The sequence below is a fragment of the Gobio gobio genome (assembly GCF_949357685.1).
Source record: "Gobio gobio genome assembly, chromosome: 20".
NCBI classification, from domain to species: domain Eukaryota; kingdom Metazoa; phylum Chordata; class Actinopteri; order Cypriniformes; family Gobionidae; genus Gobio; species Gobio gobio.
In genome coordinates this window covers 37,320,762-37,340,612 of record NC_137113.1, presented here as the reverse complement: position 1 = coordinate 37,340,612, position 19,851 = coordinate 37,320,762, and the positions used below count along the sequence as shown (strand labels likewise).

Sequence of the window (19,851 nt, the reverse complement as noted above, 5' to 3'; positions counted from 1 at the left end):
ACAGTGTATTTATAGATGTAAATACACAACAACCAATTACAGATGTAGTTACATTTGTTACATGCAGTTATATTTAAATGAGTACAATGTAAAAACATGTATGTACACAATAAGCGCAATGTAAAATGTTAAATTTAAATGTTACTACAGTAGTTAAATACACTTAAAGGGATAGTTCACCCAAAAATGAAAATTAGCCCATAATTTACTCACCCTCAAGTCATCCTAGGTGTATATGACATTCTTCTTTCAGACGAATAAAATCTGAATTATATTACAAAATTATTTTATAAACTTTTAAATATGGATATTTTTCTTACACAAACGCATCGATTCGCTTCAGAAGGCCTTTATTAACACCCCAGAGCCGCGTGGAGCAGTTATTTGATGGGCTGATGCACTTTTTATGGACTTCAAAAACAGAGCAACTATAAATCCAATTCTAATGCTTGGATTAGCCTGGACTTTTGTAATATAACTCCGATTTTATTCGTCTGAAAGAAGAATGTCATATACACCTAGGATGACTTGAGGGTGAGTAAATTATGGGCTAATTTTCATTTTTGGGTGAACTATCACTTTAATATAAAGTGGGACTGAAATATTTTCACTGTGTTACAGTAGATATTTTGCCAGTTATAATTTTTTGAGGGTTCTTAAAAGAGTAAAATGGACTTTGAGTCTTTTAGTATTAGTAAATACATTTTTTGGGGTCTTTTAAGCATGTAGTATTCAGTAATTTCCTGGAACTATTCCAACCTCCCCTTACACTCATACTACTCATACTACATGCAATTGTAAGAGTTGTTCTTTTTTTCTTCTTTTCTTTTTAAAGTATAGCCACTGTTATGAATGTGTACAGTACCAACTGCCCAAAAACCAAGATAAGATAATTAGTAAAAGATAAGACAAGAACTGTCATGCCGCTTAAGGAAAAAAAATATATTTTTATTTGTTTCAGCTGTACTGCGCGATCTGTTTATCTTTGTAACTATAGTAACGTAATACCAGTGCATGTGAGGAATCAGGAAGTAGATTCCCGTGCGGTAATCAGCTGCCGCTGTGTGTGTGAGCTCTTCCAGTTATCCGTTTCTCAGGCGATCGCTTTTTCCTTTCCCCTTTTTGCTAAAGCAACGTCTGTGAGTATTTCTTGTTGTGTAATATTAGGATAGTGCCTATTTTCATCTTTTGTAAGATTATTGAGATGGCTAAATGAGCTTCATGTTTATTACTGCCTATTGTTTACTAGCACGATTGCGTTTATCATATAGATCACCGCTGTGTAGATAATCCGTGCTGTTTTCTCTGTTTTTCTCTGTCTTTGCACTTGGATTTAATATTAATACATCTTATTTGTATTGTATTACAGTTTTACAATAATCCCAGTAAACTTTATGGAAATGAAGCACCTGTGTCCTGGAGTTTATTGAGAGTGTTTAAGCTGAATGGAGCATAGTCCATGACAGTAAAAAGACGACGACGCAGCTAACAAAGGACACTAGGATCGCCATCTTACGGAGCAACTCAATACCAAGAGATAAGTGGGTAAAGCTACAGCGCCCTGTCAGCTACTCAATAGCTTTCTTCTCCTGTTATTGACAACTCTTTGAGTCACAATGTCACAACACAGCAACAGTAGAAAAGGGAACGAAGATATCCAATCTGAGACTGTGCGTTCAAGAAGCAGTCGTTCATCTGGTACATCGTCCAGCTCAAAGATTAGTATGGCCGTTGCCATGGCAAAGGCGAAGGCTGAAGCAGCGCAAGCTAGAGCAGCGCACACGCAGAAGGAAATCGAACTTAAAGTAGAGCAAGCTCGTGTTCAAGCTAATCTTGATGCATTGAATGATGAGAAAGAAAAGGATGCCGCCATAGCAGAGGTGAATGCCCTTGTGGCTGGTCTACAAGACATGGGCTTTGAAATATGCAGTAAGGCTGGCAGCCAGGTTCCTCAATCGGTCAAAGACCAGCGAGTCGCCGCTTATGTGTCGGTACAAGCCAGCTTATGCAGCAGAGGTCTATCAGTCAGAAAAGGTAGTGATTATGCTTCGCCAACACCGCATTTATCACATTCTCAACCTAATGATGCTATCTTCTCAACGCCTCATCCACTCAGTGCGAGTCAAAATCAAGCTGCTGCTTCCGCAGACATTATGCCACAGCAAGTTCATCAAGCTCCTCAGACCAGTGGAGCGCCGCCTCCAAAAAGCTTCAATCAAGTGCTTAACTCCTTCCCAGTTCATCAGCATGGTGGGAATCGTTCGCAACAGAATGTCAAAGCAGATCCCTCACCTCCTGCACGCATGGATGCTCACAGGACATCTTACGGAGCTAGCTATGACCATCCCACGTCCACTGGGGATCTCATCAAGTACCTAGCTCGTAGCAGCCTGGTGACTTCAGGTCTAACTGCATATGATGACCAGCCAATGAACTATTGGGCCTGGAAAACATCGTTCCTGAACGCTATCGCCGATCTAGACCTGTCTGCTGCAGGAGAACTCGACCTCCTCACCAAGTATCTAGGAAAAGAGTCGACAGAACAAGTAAGAAGAATTAAAACAGTCAACATTAAGGATTCAGCAATTGGATTGCGCATGGCATGGGAACGCCTCGACGAAATATATGGCTCACCAGAGGCCGTCGAACAGGCTTTGTTCAACAAGCTAGAAAACTTTCCGAAGGTTACAACGAAGGATCCACAAAGACTCAGGGATCTAGCCGACCTGTTGTCGGAGCTACAAGCGGCCAAAGAAGACGGCTACCTTGCAGGCTTGTCGTACTTGGATACCTCCAGAGGTATTAAGCCTATTATCGAGAAACTTCCATACAACATGCAAGAAAAGTGGCTTTACCTTGGCACAAGATACAAACAGGAACATTTTGTTAGCTTTCCACCTTTCTCCGTTTTGGTAGACTTCATCGCCACGGAGGCAAGGGCTCGCACTGACCCAAGTTTTAACTTCTTCACGCAGGCTCCAGCAGAGAAGAAAAGTAAGTGGGAGAAACCTACTAAGACATCTGTATACGTTCACAAAACGCAGGTCTCAGGAACTGCTAATGCAGAGTTTAGAGAAAGTACGGAACGTATTGATCCTAACAAACGGTGCCCTCTGCATAGAAAGCCCCACCCTCTGAGGAAATGCAGAGGCTTTCGTGAGAAGAGCATAAATGATCGCAAACAGCTTTTGAAAGAGCATTACATTTGCTTTCGCTGTTGCTCCTCCACAGACCATCTCGCAAAGAATTGCAACGCTGAGATAAAATGTACAGAGTGTGGGAGTGCGGCTCATGTGACAGCCCTTCACCCCTACCCACCTACCTGGAAATCTAAGTCGTCCACTTTCACTTCAGAAGATGGCGGGGAGGAGGACAAAGCAGACGTCCAGGAGGTCAAGTCGACGTGCACTCAAGTATGTGGTGAAGGATTGAGTGCCAGAACATGTGCTAAAATCTGTCTTGTCAGTGTGTTCCCCAACGGCTGCAGGAAGGAGTCCAAGAGAATGTACGCCATACTAGACGAACAGAGCAATCGCTCCATGGCGCGGTCAGAGTTCTTTGAGGTTTTTAAAATTTCTGGAAGTTCTTACTCATATACCCTCAAAACCTGTGCGGGGTGTTCAGAGATGGCGGGGAGGAGAGCCAGTGGTTACACTGTGGAGTCGGTGGACAAGAAAATAAGCATTCACTTGCCTACACTCCTGGAGTGCAATCAAATCCCTAACGTTCGCTCCGAGATTCCTACGCCGGAAGCAGCCTACCATCATGCCCACTTGAAGTGCATCGCTGACAAGATTCCGTCTTTAGATCCTAATGCCAAAATTCTCCTCTTACTGGGCAGAGACATCTTACAAGCACACAAGGTCCGAGAACAGATAAGTGGCCCAGGAGATGCACCGTTTGCGCAAAGGCTTGATCTAGGATGGGTTGTCGTCGGTGATGTGTGCCTTGGAGGTGCTCACAGAACACAAGAGGTGAGAAGCTACAAAACAACCTTTTTAGAGAACGGTCGTATGAGTTATCTTCAACCATGCAACAACCAGATCAGAGTGAAAGAGGTATTTGGTCAAGCGTCTAGACCTCAGCATCATTCAGCACCAACCTCCAACCATGGTTCAATGACGCTCAGTGGAGACTGCTTAGGGCAGACTGTCTTCGTTCGTTCTCCCGACGACCATAGACTCGCTCCATCCATGGAGGATCTAGAGTTTCTGAAGATAATGGAAGCTGAGTGCTATCGGGACAGCTCCAAAAGTTGGGTTGCACCTTTACCCTTCCGGTTGCCTAGGCAGCGACTTCCCAACAACAGGAAGCAGGTTTTCGACCGTCTTGTCTCGCTCCGGCGCTCATTGGAAAAACGACCACAGATGAAAGCCGATTTCCTAGAGTTTATGGAGAAGATGTTCAAGAAGGCACACGCTGAAGTTGCCCCGCCAGTGCAACCTGGACAAGAGTGTTGGTACCTGCCCCTATTCGGTGTGTATCATCCAAAGAAACCAGATAGGATTCGTGTGGTCTTCGACAGCAGCGCATCATATGAAGGAGTGTCGCTCAACGATATCTTGCTCACTGGTCCCGACCTTAATAATAGCCTGTTAGGTGTTCTTATGAGGTTTAGGAAGGAACGGGTGGCAATCACTGCCGACATCGAGCACATGTTCCACTGCTTTCTCGTCAAGGAAGACCACCGTGATTTTCTCCGCTTCCTGTGGTACCGGAACAACGACCCTAACTCCGACATTGTGGACTACAGAATGCGGGTTCACCTTTTTGGGAATAGTCCCTCGCCTGCCGTTGCAGTGTACGGTCTGCGACGGGCAGCTAAGGAAGCTGAAGCGGACTATGGTAGCGATGCAAGAAAATTCATCGACCGCGAGTTCTATGTTGACGATGCTTTGAAGTCCTTCAGCACAGAGGAAGAGGCCATCAGCGTCCTCGGGCGAGCACAGAAGATGCTTGCAGCTTCTAACCTCAGGCTACACAAAATTGCTTCAAATCGACCGGCAGTCATCGAAGCGTTTCCAATTGAAGATCGCATCAAGGACGTCAACAGCCTAGATCTCTTTGTTGATGATCTGCCAATACAACGAAGCCTTGGATTGTTCTGGAACATGCGCACAGACACCTTCATGTTTCAAATCGAAGATGATCAGAAGCCATTCACCCGCAGAGGAGTACTTTCGACCGTAAACAGCCTCTACGATCCTCTAGGATTCCTTGCACCCATCACGGTTCATGGAAGACTGATACTCAGAGAACTGACTAAGCAAGCAGAGGATTGGGACACACCTCTTCCCAAAGACATGGAGACCGAATGGACTAGATGGAAACGGTCACTCCGAGACCTGGAGGGACTCCAGATACCACGCCCTTATACATCCTTCTCCACCGCAGGTGCTCTAAGAAGAGAACTCTTTATCTTCGCAGATGCATCGGTCAAGGCAATAGCAGCCGTAGCCTACATCAAGGTTACAAGTCACCAAGAACAGACTGATATTGGCTTTGTCTTCGGGAAGGCGAAGTTGGCGCCTCAGCCTGATTTAACTATTCCAAGACTTGAACTTTGTGCGGCTGTACTCGCCATCGAGATTGCTGAGATGGTAGTTTCAGAGATGGACACGACGTTCGACAACATCACCTACTACACAGATAGCAAGGTCGTATTGGGATACATCCAGAACCAGTCAAGGAGATTCTATGTCTACGTACATAACAGGATCCAAAGAATCCGTCAATCACCATGTTTCGGCCTGTGGAAGTACATTCCAACACACCTCAACCCAGCTGACATTGGGTCAAGAACTGTGACTTCAGACTTGCTTAGCAGCACAACTTGGCTCAAAGGGCCAGCCTTTCTTCATGATGTATCTTCGCATTCACCTCAGCTTCAAGAGACTTATGACCTTATTGACCCTGACACCGACTCTGAAGTGCGTCCTCAGGTGGTGGCAAGTTTCGCTCATGTTACCAGGGATGTGATACATCCACTACGCTTTGAACGCTTCTCTAAGTTCAGCACTCTCCTCACAGCCATAGCTCACCTCATCCACGTGGCTCGTACTTTTGTCCACTCTACCAAGGATGAATGTCAAGGGTGGCATGTCTGTCGACCTACAGAGGAAGAGTTGTTGAGAGCCAAAGTGTGTATCGTGAAGAGTGTCCAGAATGAGTGCTATTCAGAGGAAATTAAGTGTATAAACTCAGGATCCAACATTCCACCGAGCAGCAGCCTGTGGAAATTGCACCCCATCATGGACCAAGATCATCTTCTTAGAGTAGGAGGTCGGATTGAGCTGTCAGATCTGAGCATGAACGAGGTTCATCCCATCATCGTTCCTGGCCGGCATCATCTAGCAACCCTGCTTGTGTCTCACTATCACGAAGCAGTGAAACACCAAGGAAGACATCTGACTGAAGGTGCCATTCGAGCGGCTGGATTCTGGCTGGTGGGAGCTAAACGCTGCATCAGCAGTTTGCTTCACAGATGCGTAACTTGTAGAAGGCTGAGGGGAAAAATGGAACATCAGCAGATGGCTGCTCTGCCAGCAGAACGATTACAAGTAGCACCTCCTTTTACCTATGTAGGTGTCGACGTCTTTGGACCCTGGGAAATTGTCTCACGCCGTACAAGAGGAGGAGTCTCCAACTCTAAACGATGGGCTGTGATGTTCTCTTGTATGTGTTCGAGAGCAGTTCACATTGAGGTGATTGAGGCCATGAGTACCAGCAGTTTTATCAACGCCTTGAGAAGGTTCTTTGCAATCAGAGGCCCTGCGAAGCAGATCCGTTCCGACTGCGGAACTAACTTCATCGGTGCTTCTCGTGAACTGGAGATGGACCAGTCGAATCCAGGTTTCAAAAGAGTAAAAGAGTATCTGGACACTCAGAGCTGCACCTGGGTTTTCAACCCACCCCACGCATCTCATATGGGCGGTGCGTGGGAACGAATGATTGGCATCGCCCGCCGAATTTTGGATTGCATGTTGCTTGAGCAGAGAAGGTCTCATCTTTCACATGAAGTCCTGACCACCTTCATGGCCGAAGTAACTGCAATAATGAATGCCAGACCACTCATCCCAATTTCATCGGATCCGGAATCGCTTCTCATCCTCACTCCAGCGATGCTTCTGACCCTCAAGACAGGTTCTGCACCTCCTCCTCCTCCATTAGGTAGCTTTGAGGAAGCACGTCTTATTAGAGAAGAGTGGAAGCGAGTTCAGGGCCTAGCAGACATGTTTTGGAACAGGTGGAAACATGAATACCTCAAAACATTACAGCTTCGGCACAAGTGGCAAGGAAAGAGGCCGAATCTCCAAGAAGGAGACATTGTCCTCTTGAAAGACAATCAAGCTAAGAGAAATCAATGGCCTGAAGGCATCATCACAAAAACCTTTCCAGGAGAAGATGGATTGGTTCGGAAAGTTCAATTGGAAATTGTCAAGGATGGAATCAGGAAAGCTTTTTCTCGGCCTGTTACAGAAGTGGTTTTGCTTTTTTCTCCAAAGACTGAGTCCGTTAATTAATGTGGGCTCTTTAAAGACCCCAAGCGGGGAGTGTCATGCCGCTTAAGGAAAAAAAATATATTTTTATTTGTTTCAGCTGTACTGCGCGATCTGTTTATCTTTGTAACTATAGTAACGTAATACCAGTGCATGTGAGGAATCAGGAAGTAGATTCCCGTGCGGTAATCAGCTGCCGCTGTGTGTGTGAGCTCTTCCAGTTATCCGTTTCTCAGGCGATCGCTTTTTCCTTTCCCCTTTTTGCTAAAGCAACGTCTGTGAGTATTTCTTGTTGTGTAATATTAGGATAGTGCCTATTTTCATCTTTTGTAAGATTATTGAGATGGCTAAATGAGCTTCATGTTTATTACTGCCTATTGTTTACTAGCACGATTGCGTTTATCATATAGATCACCGCTGTGTAGATAATCCGTGCTGTTTTCTCTGTTTTTCTCTGTCTTTGCACTTGGATTTAATATTAATACATCTTATTTGTATTGTATTACAGTTTTACAATAATCCCAGTAAACTTTATGGAAATGAAGCACCTGTGTCCTGGAGTTTATTGAGAGTGTTTAAGCTGAATGGAGCATAGTCCATGACAAGAACCATTAAAGCTAAGAAATTATCAAGATTAAAGCCCAGAAGATTTGAAGAAGATCCATTTAAACCCATGAGGGGTTTGGAAATACAGTGTGTAATTAGAAATTAAGTTTGGGCATTTTTATGCAAAAAAATTAGAACAGGAATAAATGTGAGTAATAATTTGGGCTCTAGGGAAAGAACAGATTGCATTTAATAGATCACTTGCAGAAATGAGCTGGAGGTTTAAGTGACTTCATTTTTATATACAAAAATTTCTCAGTGGATACCATAAAAAATATATGTAGGTAGGTACTGTTTATTACAACCGTATGTCTTATATAATAATAAATGATAATTTAGTGAAATGAACTGTTATTATATATATATTCATTGAATTCAGGTGTTCGAATCACTTCCATGGCCACAGGTGTATAAAATCAAGCACCTAGGCATGCAGACGCTTCTACAAACATTTGTGAAAGAATGGGTCGCTCTCAGGAGCTCAGTGAATTCAAGCGTGGTACCGTGATAGGTTGCCACCTGTGCAATAAGTCCATTTGTGAAATTTCCTCACTACTAAATATTCCACGGCCTCAGCCACGAAATGTTAGGCCACGTCAAATCACAGAGCAGGGTCAGCGCATGCTGAGTGTGCAGAAGTCACCAACTTTCTGCAGAGTCAATAGCTACAGACCTCCAAACTTTGTGTGGCCTTCAGATTGGCTCAATAACAGTGCGTAGAGAGCTTCATGGAATGGGTTTCCATGGTTGAGCAGCTGCATCCAAGCCTTACATCACCTGTGCATACGGCGTCACTGGACTCTAGAGAAGTGGAGACGTGTTCTCTGGAGTGATGAATCAAGCTTCTCTGTCTGGCAATCCGATGGATGTGTCTGGGTTTGCCGGTTGCCAGGAGAACGGTACTTGCCTGACTGCATTTTGCCAAGTGTAAAGTTTGGTGGAGGGGGGGGGGGGGGGTTATGGTGTGAGGTTGTTTTTCAGGGTTTGGGCTTGGCCCCTTAGTTCCAGTGAAAGGAACCCTTAATGCTTCAGCATACCAAGACATTTTGGACAGTTTCATGCTCCCAACTTTGTGGGAACAGTTTGGGGATGGCTACGCGCCAGTGCACAAAGCAAGGTCCATAAAGACATGGATGAACGAGTTTGGTGTGGAGGAACTTGACTGGCCTGCACAGTCCTTACCTCAACCCGATAGAACAAATGCGCTTCTAGAAGAAAGGTTAAAAATTCCTATAAACACACTCCTAAACCTTGTGGACAGCCTTCACAGAAGAGTTGTTGAAGCTGTTAGGTAAAGGGTGGGCCAACTCAAAAAAAGTTAATGTGCATGTAAAGGCAGGCGTCCCAAAACTTTTGGCAATATATATTTATAATTTATATAACAGATAGTTATAGTATATAGTATAATATATAATAAATAGTTTGAATAGCAAGCCATAGTTTAAAATACTTTTCTATACTTTATTTTACTTCTTTAATTAAGCAATCAAATTAGCAACAATGTATTTCGGACTGGAGTCTACGAAGGTAAAGAATGGTTGAATTTATTTTAGCTACATAACCATCTCTAATTATGAAAAACTATGTTTGGTTACTTATATATGAGCTAATTTGCCATGTGTTTATGCTCGGAAATTAGTTCAAGTTTGAGCTCCACGTGAGAAAATGAGCATGACAGCAATACGAATATCAATATCAATATGCCAAATTCTAACCTAATTTGTTTTGTCAGCCAGGCTTCAAGTAGTATGTGTGTAAGGGGAGGTTAGAATAGTTCCAGTAAATTACTGAATACTACATGCTTTCTCCGTTTCTGAAGGAGTGGTGGAATGGAAATTAGTCAGAATCCAAACACTCAGCACTAGTCCTGAGCTGTGAAAATAAACAGCATCTCTTACATATAGATAAGCATTACAGACATCTGTGACCTGAATCTAACCTGTGCTGCAGTGTGAGAAAGACATAATGTGACAGTATACAGTGACACATTCTTGTTGAACATCAAGGCATTTCCTTCAGGTAAATTTGTAAAAGTTATTCACATATACAGTCCATACTGCTCCTCTCCATAAAACATGTGTTGGAATTTTAATCAATCATAGCTTAAAGGTCTCAGGGCTCAGACTCAATAAATGTGTGCATTTCTTTAGTGTGTCCTTTCAGCTTAAATGTCACTAAGTCTCGGCAGGATGTCGAACCAAAGCTAGTAATGAGCTTGACCCTTCTGTTCAGAGACACACCAGTAGGACGAGTTTCCATAGAGATATTACAGAGCCTCTCGTGGTATTAATTATAGCAAAGAGGTCTATAATTCCTGGAGTGGGCTATCAGTTAGCATACACATTAGGTTGTTGTTTGGCTGGCGCAGGACTCTCTCAGAAGTATGCGACCTGATCCTCTTTGCGCACGGACGACATCAACAACAACAAAATAAACTAAAAGAGAAATGAGTGGTGTAGAGTTTTATAAACTCCCTTAGCTGTTTTGGATTTTTCCTCACATAACTCCCATTAGATCCCAGATCTCAAACTCTGTTCCAAACACTACTCATTTTTCTGTGAAAAAGAAGTACACTTTAGCATACTTAGTAGAGTACTTTATTTATTAGGGAAAGGATACAAGAATATACTCAAATGCAAACTGAATGTATTGTTTTCGGACACTTAACTGCATGTTAATTGCAATTAAATGAAAATGTATTATAGTTTAGTTTTATATGAAAGGTAGTTAGCTGAACTTTGGAGAGCTTTTTGGCCCTTTACAGGACTATATGTAGGATTCAAGTACATCTTTATATGTAATTTGACATTATTATTGCAAAGTGCACTTAAGTGTGTTTAGAAACAGTCATGAAAGTGCACTCTCTTTAAGTACACTTAAGTGGCCGTTTGTTTTATTAGTATGCTTGTATCTGCTTGTCCACATTGCTGAATAAATATAGCAGAATTAAATAATTTAGCTTAAGAAATAGCTAAATATTTGCATTTTTGCTCAGCTCAGGGGTTTTCAAACTTTTTGATACCAAGGATCCAAATAGGCTAATTCCATTTTGCGAGGAACACCGCCCTAAAATATAAATTGTATAAAGACTCATTTATACTGTGTGAGTAAAGCATGATATTGTATATTATTACACTTTATAAAGACATTAAATTGTTGGCGTTTTTACAACCCCAATTCCAGAAAGGTTGGTACATTTTGTAAAATGCAATAATCTCTGATTTATTAATTCTCTTGAACCTTTATTTAACTGACAAAAATACAAAGAGAAAAATGTTTTCACTGACCAAGTTATTTATATTTTGTAAATATAAACAAATTTTGATTTTGTTGGTTGCAACACACTCCAAAACAGTTGGGACAGAGGCAAAATAAAAGTGATTATGACAAAACGATTATATCTGATTATACTTGAATATTACATTGAATCATTTAGCAGATGCTTTTATCCAAAGCGACTTACAAATGAGGAGAGCAATAGAAGCAATCAGACAAACAAGTGGCAACAGCATGCAAGTGCTGTAATAAGTCTCAGTTAATCTAGCACAGTACACATACACTTTAAAAAAATAAAATAAATAAACAAACAGAAAAATGAAGTGTTAGTCTTTATTGGTCAGGTGCTGCTGAAAAAGATGTGTTTTAAGATGTTTTTTTGAAAATGGCTACAGACTTGGCTGTTCGAATTGATATAGGTTATTCCACCAGGTGGGAATGGTCCAGGAAAAGGTCAGTGAGAGTGATTCTGCATTCTGCATTCTGGATCAGTTGCAAGGGTTTGATAGTGCATGCCGGAAGGCCCGCTAGAAGAGCATTACAGTAGTCCAGTCTGGAGAGAACAAGAGCTTGGACTAGGAGTTGTGTAGCCTGCTCTGATAGCAAGGGTCTAATCTTCCTAATGTTGTATAACACAAATCTGCAGGACCAGGCTGTTGCAGTAATGTGTTCAGTGAATGCAGTAATGTGGTCAGTGAATATCCGAGCTAAACTGTTTTGAAACAGTCCACAATTAGCAGGTGAACTGGTAATAGGTAGGCGTATGGCGATTGGGTATACAGGGAGTGCAGAATTATTAGGCACGTTGATTTTCTGATCATATTTTTTTTTCCAGGCACATTTGACCAATTCCAAACCACAGTAATCCTAATAACTACTATTGATTTAGTATTTAATAATGTATAAGTGATATATAATTGTTCATGAAGGCTGGAAATGAAAAACACCTTATATTCAGGTGTGCAGAATTATTAGGCATGTTTTCTTTTACAGATAAATTGAGCCAAAAAAGAGATTTAACTCAGACTGAAAAGTCAAAAAGTATTAAATGCCAATGAGAAGGATGCAATACTAATGCAATACTAGACATTGCAGTTAAGGCGTGACCATTGGACAGTGAAATGCTCGTTGGGTCAGCAGGGTCAGACAAAAACAGGTGGTGAAGAAAAGACACCTGTTAACTGCAAAAGAATTAAGAATTAAGGTGAAGAATTAAGGGTGAAACCATCAGGAACCCTTTAGTCTCCAGCGCCACCATTTTCCAGAGCTGCAACCTACCTGGAGTCTCCAGAAGTGCAAGGTGTCAGGATCTCAGAGACTTCAGTTAGGTAAAGAATCCTAAAAAATTACCCCCACTAAATAAGAATCATAAGCTGAAGTGTTGTAAAATACATGAAGCCTGCTTTTTTATAGGCTTTATAGGTTTTATAGGTTGAGAATGACTCTTGAAGGACCAGCACCACATCCTCTAGTACCACTGTTTGAAGAATTCATCCTCCAGAATCTGGCAGTACGTTTTGGGAGTTCATTTTAGTCCATCCTGAAGTCCGTTTTGCAGAGATGGACTAAAAATGAACTCCCAAAACGTACTGCCAGATTCTGGAAGATGAATTCTTCAAACAGTGGTACTAGAGGATGTGGTGCTGGTCCTTCAAGAGTCACTCTCAACCTATCTGTCCATAAAGCCTATAAAAAAACCTTCTTCATGTATTTTACAACACTTCAGCTTGTGATTCTTATCTAGTGGGGGTCATTTTTTAGGATTCTTTACCTAACTGAAGTCTCTGAGATCCTGACACCTTGCACTTCTGGAGACTCCAGGTAGGTTGCAGCTTTGGAAAATGGTGGCGCTGGAGACTAAAGGGTTCCTGATGGTTTCACCCTTAATTCTTCACCTTAATTCTTAATTCTTTTGCAGTTAACAGGTGTCTTTTCTTCACCACCTGTTTTTGTCAGATCCTGCTGACCCAACGAGCATTTCACTGTCCAATGGTCACGCCTTAACTGCAATGTCTAGTATTGCATTAGTATTGCATCCTTCTCATGGGCATTTAATACTTTTTGACTTTTCAGTCTGAGTTAAATCTCTTTTTTGGCTCAATTTATCTGTAAAAGAAAACATGCCTAATAATTCTGCACACCTGAATATAAGGTGATTTTCATTTCCAGCCTTCATGAACAATTATATATCACTTATACATTATTAAATACTAAATCAATAGTAGTTATTAGGATTACTGTGGTTTGGAATTGGTCAAATGTGCCTGGAAAAAAAATATGATCAGAAAATCAACGTGCCTAATAATTCTGCACTCCCTGTAATAGTAGCATCCACCAAAGACTCATGGGTCAGGGCTCACCCCTTTGTGCCAAAATTTCAGTAGAGAGTTGTTAAACAATTCAAAAATAACATTTCTCAATACAAGATTGCAAAGTATTGCAGTCCATGAAGGGCAAGGCAGGAAACCTCTGTTGAATGTGCACGACCTTCAAACCATCAGATGGCATTGCATGAGAAACATCAAGCTGCTGTGTTAAATATAGCCACATGGGCTCAGAAGTACTTTTGAAAAATGTTTTCACTACATCAAGAAATGCTCAAGTTCTCAGTCCCAAAGACGAAAAGGCACCATCCAGACTTTCATCAGCGACAGGTGCAAAAGCCAACATCTGTACACTAAAATCAACGGCAACGCTTACATTTATAAAAACTGCTTAGCACCACGTCAGGGTTCGAGCAGATGTTTTTTCTTGTCGGGGTACTGCAGGGTTTTGGAAATCTAAGCTATTCTTGCAGCTTGCCATTCTAAATTAAAGGATTTGGATGAAGACTGGTGCTCTTTTATATATGACATTAATTAGGCATTGTTTACAAGGCAGAGAACTGAAGCCATTTAGCTGCGCGCAAGTTCAAAATCATTTGCGATTTATAGATTTCACATCTGAAAGAGAGGCATATGCGCATTTTCTATGCGTATGTTCATTCTATGAATTATATGTACGCACATTTGAGAAATGATTGTAAGATCAAATTTAGGACACTTTCTAAGCAACATTTTTAGAAATGAGGCCCCAGGTCCGTCTCTTATTGAAAATACACGGCCCATCATGAAAAGGAGAATTGTACAATGCTTATCACAGTTACATTTTTGATTTTACAGTTAAATAAAGGTTGAAGAGTATTACCAAGTCACAGATACTTAATTTGATTGCATTTTACAAAATGTCCATAACTTTTCTGTAAATTGGTTTGTGTTGTTGTTTTTATATTGTGCACTAAAGCCAAAGCTAATTATTATAATATTGACTGTAAGTATTTTAGAAACTTTTTTCCCAACCAATATTAGAGTGATGTTAGATAGATGCATTAACCAGAAAAGTAACTGAATAAATGTTTTTGTATAACGCTTTTCACTATGTGTCATTTCAAAACCGTTTACAGTTATCTTTGAAAGCCCTAAAACATAAATAATGCTTTTCAGTATTAAATGCATATTTATAAGCATATTCATAATCAACATTACTCTAACATCAATGACAGCCCTGACTTTCTTAGTGCTGTAGACAAACGACATTGCCAAAGAAGAAAAAATTACTTTATTATTAGTTCAATATACATGTAACTCGTATGCAGGGAGACCCCCGTATCGCAATATAATATAACCAAGCTAAATTTAAACTGAGTTGATGGCTTTGACATTTTTAAAATTGCTTTTTTTGTCTCAAAATAAATTAATTAAATCAGCATAAATTTAATTTTGTCAAATTCTGACATTATTTGTGCTTTTAGTTTTATTTAAAAAATCTACTTTACAATTTAAAGGGTACATAACACACACAGTTCTGCCAATCTCATGATAATATTGAGTACCTATATAGAGTAGTATTGCATATTTCATGTCTCTGAAGATTCTTTAGTTTTGTCATATTTATAAAAGACAGATACAGATATTATATGCACTTACGCGCCGATTGCCAACAAAACAGACATTTGTTGCAGTTTCACTCTCCGCCATGTGGTTTCGACTCCTGACCGAGAACAAACAAACACACTTGCAGAATTCCGCTGCTGCTCCGGAAAAGCAAACTGCATCCACTGTTTCCTTAACGTTGGGTTATTTGGGAAACTCACGCCTCCCCTCACAACCAAAAACAAACTCCTTTAGTCACATTGTTGATTTCGTGGTCTAAAAACAAAATGACAGCGCTGCCGATGGCTTCTATAACGCAAACAATGTTTAAATGCACAATAATGTCATGACAGTAATGTCACAATGCAAAACATATTAATGGTGCTAAACTAGGCTTCACCTTTTTATCCAAAATCTTACATTCTTTATTTTTTCTTCTTCTTTTTTAATTTAGGCTGAAATATGACCTAGACATTTCACTGTTACACCTGTATACCTTAATCTCTTTGCTGTTTCCTCCAGCACTGATCAATCTCACAAAACACAGGCTACTCTCACACAGAATTCCATGTTTCACTCTGTTTGGTTTAAAGTAGATTATGCAACATGGCTGAAAAGTGTTGAAAGAGTTGAGAACACGGGGGAAACATAAATGAGTTCTGTGCTGTGCAGATCGACCATAAGGGTCTCTTGGGTCTCTCTAGAAACTTTTTTTCATTAAAATAAACTGTTTGAGTGTGAGGAGATTCACCTTTGATGGTTCTCCACTGCATTGATCTTCTCTCATGGTTATTCCAGTGCTTCGCAAGTATGAAAATAAACGTCTTTTTTTAGCATCTTAAGTATGTACAAAGGACTTCAACGGATAAATAATTATGACTATTCAAGATATCTATAAACATTATTTTAGCAAAATGACTCATAGAAGACTATAAATCATCTGCTGTGATCTGCCCGGGAACATGATGTCAGATGCTTTTAATGAGGCTTCTTTAAATAATGAGTTGCTTGTTTCACACTGAAGAGAAAGAACTTTGATCAGTGGGAAACACATCTATTTCCCATTGGTATTTCCCTCATTTTAACAGTGTAAAGGGAAGTTCTTCTGAAATGATCAATATAATTATCTCTGTATCATAATTTATTCATACATTTTTGGTTGCTACAATTTCTTGTCTCCAGAAGTCCTTGTCATTTGTGTGTCTCTTAAAGTCGGCATGAAACAAAGTTGCAATATTCTTTTCTTTCCTTATTGATCTGAGTGAAACTGCTTCTCGAACAAGAAGAAATGTAGGGCGGGGATTTTGTCTATCTGGAATTGATTGGATGGTTATATGGTATTGCTGTGATCTCATGTGAGTGACAGGTTGTCCCGGCCTCGCGCCAGTAAACGTCATCAGAGAAGAGAAGAGATGTCAGAAGAGGGAGAGGCGGTTATTTTGATTGAAGATTACGAGAACACATGCTGTGCATTGTTTACTGATAAATAATTTATACTTCAATATTCCACAAAAAACATTTTATAGTGACTTTAAACTGTAGTTTGAGTGTCCCCTCATGCTGTAGTTCAAAGCTTAACCTGTTAACTGTCACTGGCCCACCGGTGGGCCCATTTGCCACTGCATATTTAAAACAATTATATCCTATATTTATCCTGATCTAATGTTGACAAACTATATATCATTCGAAAGCTTACGAACTCAAGATTCATCCTGTGAAAACCATTTTGAAATCGGATTTTGCGTTCCCATGGAAACGGTACTCTAAATTCTTCTAGCGGCTCCTCCCCTAGTGGGCGTCGTTATGTTCCATATTACAACATTTATTTTAAAAACTTTATAATAAAAACCTTTTCTAATCTTGACAAAACACATATCATCGGAAAGGTCTGAGTCTCATGGTTCTATATCTGCCCACTGTTTTGTGATATTTGGACAAAAATATATACATTTGTTACAGGAGAGTGTGTAAAAAAAATCAATGGAATTTCAATGACACCCGGTGGCTATTTGTGGAACAGCGCCTAAACAAAATCTCATGGGAACTTCAATTTTTGTGGTATCAACTTCAAATTTGGAACACAAATTGGTTAGACATTTGGCTTTTATGTGATAGTACTTTTAGAGTACAAATTATTTTGTAACATATATATTTTACATAAAATATTAAATATTTAGTACAGTACATTTGATTTACAGTAAATGTAAACTTTCATAACTTTTTCATACTTTAATTTTTTGAAGTGTTTTCACTTGAGTCATAATCTGCTGATTGTCTTCTTTAAAATGAGACCAAACTTATGTCTATATTCCAAAGCATTCTTGAATTGCAACCATTTAAGTTTGGATAGTGCATTTTCATGTTTATTTTCAAAAAGGGGGGTGACAGTTAACAGGTTAAAGGGTTAGTTCACCCAAAAAGGAAAATTCTGTCATTAATTACTCACCCTCATGTTGTTCCTAACCCATAAGACCTTCTTAGTTCATCTTCGGAACACAAATTAAGATGGTTTTGATGAAATCCGAGAGCTCTCTGATAGACAGCAATATAATTATCACTTTCAAGGCCCAGAAAGGTAGGAAAGACATCGTTAAAATAGTCCATGTGACTCCAGTGGTTCAACCTTAATTTTCTGAAGCGGCGAGAATACTTTTTGTGCGCAAAATAAACAAAAATAATGACTTTATTCAACAATTTCGTTCTAGCCTGTGTCAGTCTCCTACGCAGTTTACGTTGTAAATTCAGTGCTGCTCCTGCATCATCATCATCACACACATGCGTCTCAGGTGAACAGCATCGGCTGCCATAGAACTCGAAGGTGCTGCGCTGTTTACAACATAAACTGCATAAGAGGCTGGCACATGCTAGAACGAAATTGTTGAATAAAGTCGTTATTTTTGTTTGTTTTTGCACATAAAAAGTATTCTCAACCACTGGAGTCACAAGGACGATTTCAATGTTTTTACTACCTTTATGAACAAACAGGCAGTATTTGCAGCTGAGACTTCATCAGCCTGAATGGGGCAATGGCATAGACCATGTCTAATAAACCAACGAAAACAGTTACGAAATTTCCTGAAATATTTGTCTTCTTGTCCTCAGCAATGCAGAGTCTCCTGGACACCTTGAGTGACAGCACCAGTTCCACCACAGCCAATGACCTGGACCTCATCTTCCTGAAAGGAATCATGGAGAGTCCAGTGGTGAGCCACCCACTTTCTTAACTTGATGTCCATGAGGCTTCTTTAATTAAGAGTTTGGTCTGTCAGTAGATAGTTATCATATTTGATCCATTTACCAGTGTACTGCCTAAAATATACAGAATTTTTTACTGTGCTGTTTGACCACACATTGGAATTTAGTGTGTGGCTTTATTTTCAATTAATTTCCAATGTTTTTGTGGACAGATAATTACAGCGTATCATGCTTTCACATAGATTTAAGTAGCATTTATAAACCTGTTGTCACAAGAACTTAAAAGGCTTCTCTGCAGTTTTCCATCAAAATTAAAGCTTGAGGGTTTAATTCTTGCAAGTGAAGAAGTCTGAGGTCTACTGTACACTAAAATAATGAATATACTTATTATGAATAATTTTACAGTGCATGTTGTATTACATTAGTAATAGATGTATTTCTATCTTAAAAATAATAGTCAAGTTAAGTTAAGTCACCTTTATTTAGATAGTGCTTTATATAATACAGGTTGTTTTAAAGTAGCTTTACAGAGATAACAGGAAAACAATGATTCAATGATGCACTGAACCCACTGTCAAAAAAGCATCCATTCATGTCTAAATTTGGTCAGTCTAATCATATCACACCTTCACATGCCATTTGCTAAAAATTCTACCTCTCATCTACCCATCTACCCTACCTTGATTGAAACTCACATTTTCTTCATATTAAAGAACTTTTAATGTGTTGTGTGTGCAGTCTCGAGAGCACTATGAAGCGCCAAAGCTGGAGGCGGTGAGGGACAATAATTTGGAGTTAGTGCAGGACATCCTGAGAGACCTCACCACCCTCACACCTCACTGTCAGGCGGCACACGAGCTCGTCTGCATCCTCAAAGAGCCTCACTTTCAGGTACATGCACAAATGCTGGAGATTCAGTCTAGAGCAATCTGACTTCAATTGTGTTTCATTTCGATTTTTAAAGTGGTTTCCCTCAATACCTGTTTTTTTGTCTACAGTCTTTACTTGAAACACATGACTCTGTAGCTTCCAAAACCTACGAGACTCCGCCTCCCAGCCCCTGTGCGTTTATGGACCCTGCGTTCAACAACCAGCCTGTGCCCCCTGATGCTGTCAGGATGGTGGGCATCCGCAAAGTGTCTGGAGAGCACCTGGTAAGACCTCACAATCTGCAGTAACCTGACAAACTGTTTGCTGTTTTCTTTTGGAGCCGTAGATAATGTGAGCGCTATGCAAATAAATTAAACCAAAACTGAATATTCAAGTAAGTGAGATGTGATTTTGCTTTCATAAAACTGAAATGGAGCATTGCAATGTGAGCTGCTCATTAAAGAGGAAGCGTGACATTTCTTTGCCACTAACAG

At 40.3% G+C, this 19,851-nt stretch overlaps 1 protein-coding gene across 7 annotated transcripts in view; it reads left to right on the top strand.

The window, feature by feature from the left end:
* The window catches only part of mpp2b (MAGUK p55 scaffold protein 2b), an 81,603-nt gene that overhangs the window by 35,768 nt on the left and 25,984 nt on the right, over positions 1-19,851 (top strand). For all 7 annotated transcript variants that reach the window (XM_079801317.1, XM_079801315.1, XM_079801316.1 and 4 more), the window contains 3 exons: positions 18,395-18,495; positions 19,226-19,378; positions 19,486-19,641. In XM_079801317.1, coding sequence (XP_079657443.1) covers positions 18,395-18,495; positions 19,226-19,378; positions 19,486-19,641 — 410 coding nt within the window. The remainder of the gene's footprint in view (positions 1-18,394; positions 18,496-19,225; positions 19,379-19,485; positions 19,642-19,851) is intronic.